This window comes from Melozone crissalis, unplaced genomic scaffold (genome assembly GCF_028551555.1).
Source record: "Melozone crissalis strain CALT ecotype California unplaced genomic scaffold, PUWL_Pcris_2 ptg000026l_1, whole genome shotgun sequence".
Classification (NCBI taxonomy): Eukaryota; Metazoa; Chordata; class Aves; order Passeriformes; family Passerellidae; genus Melozone; species Melozone crissalis.
In genome coordinates, this window is record NW_026535804.1 from 7331133 (window position 1) to 7344619 (window position 13487).

A 13487-nucleotide genomic window follows, 5' to 3' on the forward strand; every position below is an offset into this window, starting at 1 on the left:
ACATGAAACCTGTCCTAGTCCTCTGGTGAGCAGCCACAGTGGGCAGGAATGGACATGTGCTTAAAGGAGCTCATGGAGGGGGAAAAACAGGGACTGCCCGTGGTAGGCACAGGAGAAGAGCCAGCTCATGCCAGCCTGGGCAAGCTGTTAGTGCTCATGCCTCAAATCCTCACCTGAACAATCAGCCAAGAGAAAGCAGGAAGGGACCGGCTGTCATCTCGTATCTCTGAAAGAGAAAGAGTCAAAGGTCAGACTTCAACTGAGTTGCAGCCTCTCCAAAGGCCCAACACCTCTCACTGCAGTTAACTGTGCCTTTTGAGGGTCAGCAAAGTTCACCAGAGACCACTCCTTCCCTGCCCAAGCAATGGCCCAGTGGGGAATCTACAGCAGAATTCCCACCACAGTGCTGCAGCCCTGTGAGGCTCCAAGCATGAGGAACAGGACCTGTGGTAGGAGCCTCCTGTCCCTCTGCAGGTCAGTCACAGCTTGGCCAGGACATCAGCAGCCACCAAGGGCTTTCTCCCTGGGCTTTTATAGGCTCAGCTTAGTCCCCCTGGTTCAGCCCCGTCCCTATATTTGGAAGGAAGGGATCGACACTCCCGCCTGCTCACCAATTCATGTTCATTTTTTCCCATATACAGTGTGTAAAGAAAGGACTTGCTCTTCTCTCCCAATTTTAGTAACTCTGGGATTTTGTGGGCTTTTCTTTGGTGGAAGTTTCCTTTACTGGGAACGTGCTCTCCTGCCAGCTAGAACCACGGCCAGCACTTCACTCTCGCCAGCATGTCAAACAAATGATAGCCCAGAAGGGACCTGCCCCACTGCTGCTGCTCACAGAGTGCCTGGGCAGAGCTGCACAGAGGTGAAGGAACACAAGCCAGCTCTCTGTGGGGTGGAGAGCAAGGCCATGGGAAGGAAAAAGAGGATGAGGATTCATGTAGGATCAGTTATGGCAATTCTTGTGGCTTACACCACTGCATGGCCCAGGGAGGACAGGATGAGAGGCCATGACTGAAATACAATGTGACAAACATGGCAAATTAGAGACTAATCAGAAAGAACACCACCCAAATCTGGCCAGAGATGGATGGTTCATGAATGTCAAATCATGAATACACTGCACAAGTTTAGCTTTGAATACAGCTTTGGCTGCCCACAGCATTCACTGCCCTTGCTGCCAAGAGGAGCTGCAGAAGCCCCATCACACCATGCTAAGGAGGTTCTCAGACATGTGTGATGGCAATTCCCACAGAAGGATACTGAGAAAGTGGGCTTTAGATGGAGGTCTCCCAGTCCCAAACACACTGTTTTGTTGGTACAGAGCAGCCAGCAATGGCTGGCAGGGCAGCACTTGGCAGAACAGAGGGAGCCTTCACACACAGCTGGAATGGGCTCCTGGTGCAGGAGAGGAAGGGTCTCCTCCATCCCGAGCCATTCTGGCTGTTCAGGTCATCTGTCACTGTTTAGCAAGCCCTGTTTGCTCTCTGCCCTGCATGGACATCACCCAAGGCTGCAGGACCAGCCTTCCCTCAGCAGAACAAAGCCCACAAGCCTTGTGTGAAGCCAGAAGCCCCCTCCACCCTCCCCAAACAGCTCCTACCACCTCCCACAGCCCCACTCTGAGCTGGAGCCCCCTGGGGCACCTGCAGCTGCTGCCGCAGCACAGGGGATGTCACCCCTTTGGGACAGGGGCTGACCCTGTTTGTGTTGGCCCAAGGGGAGCCGAGCCTGTGGGCTTGCAGCACAGTCACTGTCCCTGGAGTTCTGAAAAACATGTTTCATGTTGCCCTTAATTTCATTTAAGGTCACTAAAAATGGACACCACAGCCACATATCTCATGAACCATGAATTCCTAGAATCCCCCTAAGCCCGGGGGATGAGGAAAAGCTTATTTTAGCACACATCCCTTGTGATCGGCCCTTTGAACTCAGCACAGGGGATGTGCTGCAAGCACAAAGCTGAGGCACACCAGGCCAGTGAGCGGGCTGGGCTTTGTCCTGACACCAGATTGCCACTGTAATGCAGAAATGACATTTCCTGCTCCCAGGCATGCTCAGGGCAAGAGGACTGGACAGACTGGACCTCACTCACACAATCACTGGGGTTGGAAAAGACCTCCAAGATCAAGTCCACTTCTGACCAGTGCCCACCTTGTCACCCAGCCCAGAGCACTGAGTGCCACATCCAGCCCTTCTTTGGACACCTCCCTGGGCAGCTTCTTCTAGTGTTTGACCACCCTTTCGGAGAAGAATTTCCTCCTGGTGCCCAGCCTGAGGCCGTTCCCTCTCCTCCTGTCCCTGTTCCCTGGGAGCAGAGCCCAAGCCCCCCGGCTGTCCCCTCCTGTCAGGAGCTGTGCAGAGCCACAAGGTCTCCCCTGAGCCTCCTGTTCTCCAGGCTCAGCCCCTTCCCAGTTCCCTCAGCCCCTCCTGGAGCTCCAGACCCTTCCCCAGCTCCATCCCCTTCTCTGGACACACTCCAGCCCCTCCATGTCTTCAATGTCATGGGGGGCCCAGAGCTGGACAGAGCACTCAGGTGCCTCAGCAGTGCCAGCACAGGGGGTGGTCACTCTCCTGGTCCTGCTGGCCACACCATGGCTGCTGCAGACACAGCTCTTGTTGCCCTTCTTGGCCACACTGCTGGCTAAGTCCCCACAGCCAGATGTGCAAGCAGAGCAAAGAGAACCTTCAGGCAGTGAGAGCCTCTCCTGGTTTTCTCTGGCTGGTTCAGGTGTCCAGGAGGGAACAGAGTGCAGGAAAACAAGTGGCACTGAGCAATGACCCACGGCAGCTGCAGGTACCTCTGCTGCTCTGTGCTGCCCACATCACTGCACACACAGAGCTGGCCTGAGGTGAAGGTCACAAGGGTGCTGTCACCAGGAGCCACATTGCCTTGCAAGGCTCTCTCATCCCATCCTGGGCCTGCCAGGGAGTTTTACTGCTGCCCTTCATTCAGAAAAGGGCACACTCATAGCTCAATATACCCCTGCAAATTAAAGGTGGATTTACTGGTTGGTGTCTATCTATTTTTGCACAAAGAACTTTGGGAGAACAAGAAGGTTTTGTAAGCTGCAGCTGAGTAAGTTCCCTGGCACGCTGAAGGAACCTGCTTTATTAAACTAGTAATGCACAGCTTAAAACATGGAATGATTTGGCTCTAGCACAGAGACAGGTGCAATCATTCCTGCCCAGGTCTCCCAAGCACAAATCTTCACAGCAACATGCACAACTGATGTAGAGCTGCTAGAAGTCAGGGGCTAGACACTCCACTGCCAGTATATCTTCCTTTAAAAACATCAGTTTCCAATTGAACCAAAACAAACTTTAAAATTCTCCTCTGGGAGGCAATTAGTCAGCTTTTTGCCTTTGCTTTTAGGCCACCAAGCCTAAAAGCAGTCCAGTAAAAGAGGGACTCATCAGTCATGTCTAAAGTAAGGACTAAAAATGGACACCACATGTAGCACAGACATCTGCTTCACTGAGCACAGACTCCCTGCCCCGAGGCTGGGGAGCTCCTGAGCAGCCCCAGCACACACTGCTGGAGCCACAGCTCCTGGAGGCTCCAGGAGAGAGTACAGTGCTTCAGCAGCAGGGCTGGAAAGCCTTGGCTGCAATCAGCAACCTCAGCACATCAGGGCAGGCCGTTCCCAGCTCTGACTCCACTCTCTGTGCTTGTTCCACCTGGCTGAAAACACACACTGATTTACAGAGGTGGTGAAGAGCCCAACTCAATTCTCAGCCTCCAGCTCCATCCTGCAGTTCACTGAAAACCATGTGAGAGCCTTCATTTGTCCCAGATCCTGGCTGGGAGCTGGTGGAAGCACATTTTAGGAATGCCAGGTCGGTCCTGGGACCAGGCAAGTCTGACCAAGTGAGAAAAGGCTCAGAAAATGTAGGTATCTTCAAAAGCACTGCAGAAGGGGAGAAAGAGCAACAGCAACTCCATCCACACATGACCTTGACCCAAGGTGGAGATGAGGAAGGCTCGCTTCCTTCCTCAGGCTGTGAACAAGGATGAAGAGGCTCTGGGTGGCTGCAGCAGGAGGTTGGACTGCAGAACTCCTGAGAGTCCTTCTTATCTGAGTCTTTCCATCATCTGGACTGAAAATGCAACACATTTTCAGTGAGAGCCCTTCTTATCTGTGTCTTTCCATGATCTGGACTGAAAATGCAACGCACAACTTTTGCAGTTGTTCAAGGTCACAGTCTCTGCACCTCTTCAGGCCCTGATTCTGCCTGTGCTGGTGCTGAGAACACTCCTAAAGCAGCCAAGCTTCACTCGTGTGGCTTAAGTGTCACTCATCAGCTGAGCTCCTCCACGGACTATGCTGGCAGCACATGAGGAATGTGCTGCCTTCCTTGGGAAGATAAATGGAGTCAATCCTCATTCCTCAGACATCTTGTCACTGGTCCCCAGGCTGGGATGGCAGCAGCCCCTCAGAGGAGATGCTGTTTTCCACTGGTATTGCCAGGCCAGGGCTGTGTGAGCACACAGAGCAGAGCTTTGCTTTGGCCTCCGCCAAGACTGTGCCCTGCCCTGTCCCTGGGGTACCCAGGGGTCCCTGCTGGCCTTGGGGAACACAGGTTCACCATGCACAGCCCCAGGCTCTGACAAATCTGCTTCCCAAATGAAACCTGCACCTGGTGCAGCTGTCCAAATGAAACCTGTCACCTGAGGCAGCTTCCAGACACCCACCTGGCCCTGCTCAGCCCCAGGAGAGGAGCCCTGTCACAAACCTTCCTGCCAGAGCTGAGCTCCCTCCCTGTGGGCTGGGCACTGCACCTCGGGATACAGGGAATTTGGGTATGAGTACAGTTTGCTTCATTTCTAATACTGGACTGGAAAAATACTGAATATCCAGTGACAGAGCATCTCCAAGAACCCCCAGCACATGCCCTTCCTCTCCCTAACCAGCTCTGCCTCCTCCCAGTGAGCACTTAGCACAACCCTTGGGCCTCCTAAACACACAGGGAACACATTTGTGCTCCCTGCTGCCACTGAACAGGGCAGGGAAATCCTAACAGTTGTGTAAACAACACTTTTTGGTTGTTAATAAACAAACAAAACTCCAAATAAAGAAAAAAACAAATGTCAAAGAAAAACAAAACCCCACAACCAACCACAACAAAAATAAAACTCCTCACTTCCAAAGAAAGTTTCCCCATGGAAAAGCCAAGGGAAAAGTGATGGGCATGGTCAAATTGGGAGGCTGACAAAAGCAGGACATCAGTTGCTCCCACTGCCATGAGGCAAGGGACATGTCACTCCATCTGAAATCTTCCTGGGCCTTTGCCACACTCCCCCCAGTCTGCCATAATCTTCCTGGGTCAGCTGGTTCTGCCTTTCAGGGCACAGAAAAACAAGGTAAAGGACACAACAGAGCTGCCAAAACATTTGGGAGAAGCCAGGAATCCTGTATTTGTCTCCGTGGTCAGCTGCAAATGAGCTTTAGAGAAATCAGTGTAACAGGTGACTCTTCCCAGGTCATGTGCTGATTTTGCAAAGCCTCAGGACTGAGGTTTGCCTTGTCCAAATTCTGCTTTAACTTGGCTCAGCTCTAACACCAATTCTTTCTTCTGAGCAGGTGCTTCTAACTGATTTATTTTCACTTACCATTGCTTTATACAGTCATGGTTGTCCAGACTGTCCTCTGTGCAGAAAAGGTATTTGGCCATAAAAAACTGCTGCTGTTGTATTTAAAATACAAGCCTGATGTGACAGCAGAGACCTTGAGAAAGGCACACAAAGGCTGTTGTGCAGGGCACAGCCACAGGTTGGTAAGAGATGGGGCAGAGAAAGGCCCTGAGGACTCCACAAGCACAAACAAATCACAAGGGATCAAATAAATACAGACCTGAATGTGAAACCCATTGAGGAGAGCAAGAATGCAATAGATGCAAAAATTCATGAGAGATGTCACTGCTCTGAAACAGGTGAAATTTACTGGTTTTCACAATTTTGCAAAGACAGAAATTTTCCACAGGCTTTGCACCTTCCCTTGGATGGGAAAGTTCTCTTCCAACCCCACACTCAGGAGAACACCAGTGCTACCTGCAGGAACATCTGTGCTCAGTGCAAGACCCTCTGGAACTCACACCAAGAACTGCTCTGGTTTGTCTCCTGTGGGCCCTTCTCTGAGGTTCAGCTTTAAAAAGCACATTCAGCTCCTGATGTGCATGACTGGAAATAAATACTGCTTTCTAAAAAGCAAAGCAGAGCAAGAATATGAAGTTTGACCAGGATACAAAGTTATGATGACATTTTAGTCAAACCTAAGGAAACAAAAAGATATATTTCTTATACAAATCAATCTTTATTTTCAAATGCTGCACTGCATAAAATGTATCTGATTGCAAGCCCTGTGCATGGACACAGCCCCCATTCATCCTCCCCACTCCCATAGCACAATCAGAGCAACTACACATACCATCATTTGCACCAGAAAAAAAAAGCCATTTGCATCCCAATTCTCTTTTCCTTATAAGTGAACAGCGTTCACCTGGAAAGACCATCAGAAAAATACATCTCATTTCTGCATTCAGATGAAAAGAATGGGCTTGCTACAGGGCTGGTCCCATGTGGCAGCAGCTGGTGCTTTCAGTGCTCTTCACCTTCTCAACCTGGATAAAGAAGCACTCTTAAGGCTCCCCTGCCTCTAATAGTGCAGCTGCCTCTCCTAGAAGGCAAAACAGTGCAGAGAAGCCAGAGGGCAGAGCTCCTCTGAGAATGCCATGGCCCCATTCAGCAATGGCTTTGCATCAAGCAATGCTCCTGCAGTGGCTGCTGTCCTTGCCAGACCAGCAATTTTTTTTTTTACCAGCAGTATTTTCCCAGCAACACACATGTTCTTTTCAAGTAAAAAGTGCTTTCCATCCTTTGCTCCCAGTACTGTTTCAGACAAGTCCCAAATTTTATTCTGTACCCAAGATCTTGTTGGAAATTGTATCCATGGGGAAGGCTCTGTAGAGATTTTTGGTAATGGGAATTTGCAGAAACATGGATAACCTTTCTTATTTGGAAGGAGACTTGCTTGATGGGATGTTACACTTGTGTGCTTCTGCTTTAACTCCAGTGTCCAATCACAGCCAAACCCACAGGTGACATTCACAGCAATCTTTGAGGACCTTCTGCTTTAGGATCTGTATTTTCTCATGTGTGCAGCAATAGAAGATGAAATCTCAGTACTCTTCTTACTCTGGCCATAGTAGTCCACAAAGTCACCATCGGGGCCGAGGAGGTACATGATTATTGTGTGATCCACCTGCAGGAGAGCACAGCGTGGTCAGAGAGCACAACAGCACACAGCACCAGCTCAGAGGGGAAATCAGGGATTGGGATCGGGGCAGGCAGTGGGATACAGGGAGATCAGGAGCGGGGCTACAGGGAAATGCAGGATTGGGATTTGGGATCGGGACTGGCATTGGGATACAGGGAAATGCGGGATTGGGATTGGGGATCGGGACTGGCAGCGGAATACAGGGAAATGCGGGATTGGGATCGGGCAGGCAGTGGGATACAGGGAAATGCGGGATTGGGACCGGCAGAGGGATACAGGGAAGTGCAGGATTGGGATTTGGGATCGGGACCGGCAGTGGGATATAGGGAAATGCGGGATTGGGATTTGGGATCGGGCAGGCAGTGGGATACAGGGAAATGCGGGATTGGGATTTGGGATCGGGACCGGCAGTGGGATATAGGGAAATGCGGGATTGGGATTTGGGATCGGGCAGGCAGAGGGATACAGGGAAATGTGGGATTGGGATTTGGGATCGGGACCGGCAGTGGGATATAGGGACATGCGGGCCACGGGCGCCCCCTGCCGGCGCACTGAAGCAGCCTCACCCAGGCACATCCCGGATTTATATCAAAATTGGATTTATATCAAAGTTAACTCCACTGCAAATTTATTTAAATTACACTGAAAGTGCTCTCTGCACCTAATCGTGACAACATCCTTCTCAGCAAAGACACAGAGTTCTGGTGCTGGAAGCCATGATTGCTCAGGACTGAAATAGTCATGCTCTGAGTTCAGCTGCATTAGAAATGAGAAATCACAGCAACTTTGGAGCACATAGGAAAAGAGGCAGTCAAATGTTACAGATCAGAAAGAAATCCAACCATTGCCAGGCTTGTTAGTCCCTGTGCTACTGTCTGCATTTCTGGGCTTGTTTAGAACACACTTTGGTAAGGTGCTGAGCTTGTAGGAGGGCATTGTGTTTCTGACAGGTGAACATATCACTGCACATGGAACTTCAGTAAAGATCCAACAGCTGGTTTTAAAATGCACATGCTGCTCTTATCCACAGTGTTTCAGCAAGCAAAGGCTGCTTTTACTCACTATGTAATCGTTGTCCTCATCCTTGGGCCCTTCGCTGTAGTATACACGGTATGCTTTAGCCACTTGGTCAATCTGGGCCTTGCTACCAGTCAATCCCACCAGCTTGGGAGAAAATTCTAGATGGAAAGAAGACATTTACACATTTTGGTGAAAATAATCCCTTCAAGAGACTCCTTTTTAGTGCTCTGCACTACATGCTATGAGACACAGAGGAAGAAAGCAGGAATACCTTTGACATATCTGGCAATGGCTTCTTGGTTGTCCCTCTCAGGATCGATGGTGATGAAGAGTGGGGTCAGATTAGGCAAAGATGGAATTCGATCTGTGATGTTAACAGTTATTATTTATTTTAGAAAACTAAGTATCATCTCTCATCTTCCTTCAAACAAGCTCATAGCCATGTAACATCAATCCAAGCCCACCCCAATGACTAAAACATTTTGTGCAGTTTTATTTATGTAATTTGTGAAGGAAGCAAGTGCCATGAGATGCAATGCTCTGTGTCTGTGCTTCCAGACCCTGAACTCCCTTACCAATTTCATCTACCACTGCAATCATTTTCTCCAGCTCATCAGGGCAGATGTCAGGGCAGTGAGTGAAGCCAAAGTAGATCAGCACCCACTGGCCAATGTAGTCCTTGCTGGTCCTGGGCTGTCCCTCGTGGCTGACGAGGGAGAAGGGCCCTCCCAGCAGTGGCTTCCCAATGCCTCGGTTTCGTTCCTTTTCCAGTTCTACAAAACACAAGTGGGAATCAAACACAGCCACGCCACAAGGCACAATGCTTCCCGGGCAAGCTGAGTCAGACACTGCTCAGGGTCATGTCAAGATCCACCAATGCCTGTCATGCACTAACACCCAACATGCACGTGCCTTCCAGAAAGCGTTCCTTTTGGACAAAATCAAATCTATCACTAAATTCCTTTGAAACAATATATTATCTTTCATTGTTACCCAACTGCATTTTTGTTTAAAAAGGGAAAAAATAAAGACAAGATACCTGGCCTGCTGTGAAACAGCAAAACCAGCATCCATTGAAAACTGAACAATACCCTAAAAGTTGCAATATCTCTGTTTTCAACTGTAAATGCATAAAAAGGGAATGTGTGGGCAGTTGCTGCAAGAGAGGGCAAAGCTCATGGGCGAGCCCACAACACCCAGCTCCGTGTCTGCGCTGCGCAGGCTGGCACAGTGTGCAGCCAAACACAACTATTCCAACCTAGGAGCTTTAAAATGACGAACCTTGAATCGCTTTTAATTTTTGAAATTTTTCTGCAGTACTTCCATAAACACAGACAGGCCAAACACAACTATTCCATCCTAGGAATTTTAAAACGCTGAACTTTAATCGCTTTTAATTTTTGAAATTTTTATGCGGCACTTCCGTAAACCCAGGCACAGAGCGGCCATGTGGAAAGCAGTACAGTGACGATGCCCAGGCAGGTAAAATACATCTGAACGCAAAACCAACAAACCCTTCATGTGAACACGAAACGCGCCACCCCTGGTGTAAGAATCCATGCCTGGACGGGCTGATCGTGTCCAATCCGGCTAGCTATGGACCCCAGCCCACAGGATCTACCATGGACAAAAGGGAAACAGAGCAATCCAACACCCCGGCGCTCCTCCCGCACCCCGCACTCACTCTCCTCCTTCTGCCGCTTCATCAGCTTCATGCCGGCCAGCAGCCCCCCGCCCAGCACCACGGTGGCCGCCAGCGACCGCCACGACACGAGCTGCGGGGGACAAGGGTTTGGTGACTGATCGGGGCACGGAGCGGCTCGACCCGACCCGGCCCGCGCTCCCTCCGTCCGTCCTTCCCTCACTCACTCACCCGCTTCTGCGCGCCCGCCCGCGGCCCGCGGCCTGGCGGCAGCTCTGACAGCGGGCGGCTGCGGGGTGCGGGCAGCACCGCCCAGCCCCGCACGGCCGGGCCCGGCAGCGGCCACAGCCCCGCGCCCGCCCGCAGCCGCCACAGCCGCGTCGCCCCCGCCATGTTCCCGCCGGCCGCGCCGCCCCTTCCGGCCCGCCCGAGGCCGCCATGCAGGCTGCGCCGCGCCTCGCCTTCGGGGTCATAGCTGACATCCAGTTCGCCGACGCGGAGGACGGGTACGACTTCTGCGGCTGCCGGCGGCGCTACTACCGGCACAGCCTGCGCTTGCTGCGGGAGGCGGTGTGGGAGTGGGCAGCCGAGAGCCCGCCGATAAACTTCGTGCTGCAACTGGGCGACAGCATCGACGGGCAGAACGCCCGGCGCGGCGAGGCCGAGAGCGCCTTGCAGCAGGTGCTGGACGTGCTGGGGCAGCTCTCGGTGCCCGTGCACCACGCGTGGGGCAACCACGAGCTCTACAACTTCAGCCGGGCGCGGTTGGTGCACACCGGACTGTACAGCCGGCCCGCGGGGGGCTCGGACGGGCCCGCGGACAGGGAGTGCCACGCGTATCACTGCAGCCTGGCCCCGCGGCTCCGCCTCGTCGTGCTCGACAGCTACGACACCAGCACCCTGGGCAGGGACCCCGGCAGCCCCCGCTACCAGGAGTCCCTGCGGGTGCTGCGGGAGAAGAACACCAACGATGATCTCAACAACCCCGAAGGTACCTCCGGCTTGGCAGGGGCGCGGGCGGCCGAAGCTTCGCTGTCCGGAGCTGCCGGTGCTGACAGCGGGATGCCCGGGGCTCACAAGGATGTGCCTCTTTGCTGCCCACTCCCTGCCGTCAGTGCCGGGCCAGGAGATGCTCCCCTGTAGCCTGGTGCTGTGCTCTGTGCCCTGCAGTACCGGTGAGGCGGCTGGTGCAGGGCACCGAGTCGTGCCCACCCTGCCCCACGCCAGGGGGAAACCCAACAGTGGAAACCCTGTTTGGGTACTGTGACCCAAACTCCCAAAACCACTAACGAATAATCTTCTTTTTGCAAGGGTGATGGAGTTCTGATCCAGGGAGTGCAAAAATCCCCAAAGGTTCTGAGAGTAAACCAACCATCAGCAGATTTGCATAAGGCAAATAGAGGAACCAAGGGAGGTGTATGCATTTGTGCCTAACCTTCTTCTTATTCATTGCAGGCCTCAAAGAACCTCATTTTGTAGCATTTAATGGAGGATTTAGCCAAGCCCAGCTGGACTGGTTTGATGAAGTCCTCAAGTTCTCTGATGAAAACCAAGAAAAAGTTATAGTTATGGGTAGGTAGATATGGAGGGGGATAAATAGACAATCAGAAGGGTTTGTGTTGGAAGGGTGGTTAAAGCTAGTCTAGTTCCAATCCCTATATTTGATGGAGGGTGTACAGAGGAAGCTCTCAGCAGCTCCTCTCACTCATTTCTGTGGGTGGTTTCTTCCCTTCTTGCCAAATATCAATTAAAGCCAAACCAGCACAACTCCCATGGAAATACAAGGAAAAAAAGGTTAGCTAGCCTGTGTATGTTAGCTGCAGAAAACATGCAGCTGGTCTGGTGAGGTACAGATGGAACCCATGAAACAGCAGAATAGCAACCACACCTCACTCTGGGGGTGAGTTTTCTGTACTCAGTTATTGTATTTGCGGGGTGTCCCGTTGCAGGAGGAATGAAGGAATCTGACTCCATGTTCTCAGAAGGCTAATTTATTATTTTATGATGTTATATTATATAAAAGAATACTAAACTAAACTATACTAAAGAATGCAGAAAGGATACTTACAGAAGGCTAAAAAGATAATAATGAAAACTCGTGACTCCTTCCAGATTTTTGACACAGCTTCGCCCTGATTGGCCAATAAGTCAAAACAATTCACATGAAACTAACGAAACAACCACCTGTGGGTAAACAATCTCCAAACACATTTCAAAGGAGCAAAACAGAGGAGAAGCAAATGAGATAATTGTTGTTGTAATTTTTCTCTGAGGCTTCTAAGCTTCCCAGGAGAAAATCCTGGGTGAAGGGATTTTTCATAAAATATGAATGCCACACTCAGTGAGATGGCTGAACTTCCCATCAATGAGGCAGATTTATTACAGTTTAACTCTCTTTATTTCTTCCCCTCTGGACTGCAGCTCACGTGCCCATCCATCCCTGTGCTTCCAATGGGGTTTGCCTGGCCTGGAATTACGAGGCTGCCCTGTCAGTGATACACACACACAGGTGTGTGGTCTGTGTGCTCGCAGGGCACCTGCATGATGGCGCCTACTGCCAGGACCTGCACGGAGTTCATCACCTCACCCTGGAGGGGCTCATCGAGACCCCCCCCGACAGCAACGCCTTTGCAACTGTTCATGTCTATGAAGATAAAATGGTGCTGAAGGGAAGGGGCAGAATTCCCGACAGACTTATGCACTTCTGAAATACCAGGCAAAGACACTGTTCTTCTGCAGGAAGGACTTGGATGAAAACGGAGGAGATTCAGCTGTTTGCTTTTAGAAAGCCCTGCATGGCTGATCCTTATTGCTTTAGCTCAGGCGTTCTTCTCTTGGATACAGAATTTTAGAAACTGTATTTCTGTAAGAGAGCACCTGACTTCTTTTTGGAGAATAGAGAAGGACAGTAATTTAAATTAATATACTGGAATGCAGAATGTTGAATTCCAACACCCAATCCAGACTGGACTGCTACTGTGAAAAGATGCAAACCATATAACAAATATTGCTCAAAAAAAGCCCTAGTGCTGTTCTCTCAGTGAGCATTAAAGCATGCAGAGTTGTACCTGCCCATCCACATCTCTATTTATTTATTTTCTGTGAACATTACAGTGAGGTCTCATGTCTGGCAGAATATATCCAGCCTGTAGCCTAATTCAGTCTTCCAAGTTTGCTTTAAAAGACTAAAGTAATCCTCAGAGAAAGCTGAGACCATCTGTGCTGCACCATGGAACGCTGCAGATGCTCAGGCTGTGCTGTGTGTGCACAGCTGGGATCACCTGCAGCAGTGCTGAGAGTGAGCTCTGACACCCATCTAAATAAAAGTGTTGTGTGTTACACCTGGAGCTGTCCTGGCTCTGTCCCAGCCAGATCCTGAGTCCATTTTATCCACCTGTGCTTCCTTCTCCAGGATGAACAGTGGGACGTGGTTGCTGCTGCAGGGCTAATGTGTGGGTCCTGCTTTCCAAGAAAAATTAGCTGAGCAGCAGAATTAATTGGAACAGTGCCCACATCTGCTGTGACAGGCTTGAATATGCATCTCCCAGAAA

At 50.9% G+C, this 13487-nt stretch overlaps 2 protein-coding genes across 2 annotated transcripts; one reads left to right on the forward strand and one right to left on the reverse strand.

Moving 5' to 3' along the window:
• Positions 1-6889: 6889 nt before the first annotated feature.
• On the reverse strand, positions 6890-10329 carry LOC128938505 (protein SCO1 homolog, mitochondrial). The gene is made up of 6 exons (XM_054278793.1): positions 10168-10329; positions 9979-10069; positions 8870-9067; positions 8566-8658; positions 8337-8452; positions 6890-7259 (listed from the first exon to the last, which is right to left on the reverse strand). The coding sequence occupies exons 1-6, from the start codon at positions 10327-10329 to the stop codon at positions 7131-7133; spliced, it is 789 nt and encodes a 262-aa protein (XP_054134768.1). The 3' UTR covers positions 6890-7130.
• A 39-nt stretch (positions 10330-10368) lies between these two features.
• ADPRM (ADP-ribose/CDP-alcohol diphosphatase, manganese dependent) lies at positions 10369-12687 on the forward strand. The gene is made up of 3 exons (XM_054278829.1): positions 10369-10927; positions 11392-11508; positions 12358-12687. The coding sequence occupies exons 1-3, from the start codon at positions 10375-10377 to the stop codon at positions 12642-12644; spliced, it is 957 nt and encodes a 318-aa protein (XP_054134804.1). The 5' UTR covers positions 10369-10374; the 3' UTR covers positions 12645-12687.
• Positions 12688-13487: the final 800 nt, after the last annotated feature.

Bases quoted from the DNA above. Each gene is read 5' to 3' on its own strand.
- LOC128938505 (XM_054278793.1), bottom strand. From the start codon at position 10,329: ATGGCGGGGGCGACGCGGCTGTGGCGGCTGCGGGCGGGCGCGGGGCTG. The intron at 10,070-10,167 runs GTGAGTGAGTGA...TGTCCCCCGCAG, and splicing joins GGGCGGGCGCGCAGAAGCGG to CTCGTGTCGTGGCGGTCGCT. The intron at 8,659-8,869 runs GTAAGGGAGTTC...TTAACATCACAG, and splicing joins TGCAGTGGTAGATGAAATTG to ATCGAATTCCATCTTTGCCT.
- ADPRM (XM_054278829.1), top strand. From the start codon at position 10,375: ATGCAGGCTGCGCCGCGCCTCGCCTTCGGGGTCATAGCTGACATCCAG. The intron at 10,928-11,391 runs GTACCTCCGGCT...TATTCATTGCAG, and splicing joins TGATCTCAACAACCCCGAAG to GCCTCAAAGAACCTCATTTT. The intron at 11,509-12,357 runs GTAGGTAGATAT...TCTGGACTGCAG, and splicing joins AGAAAAAGTTATAGTTATGG to CTCACGTGCCCATCCATCCC.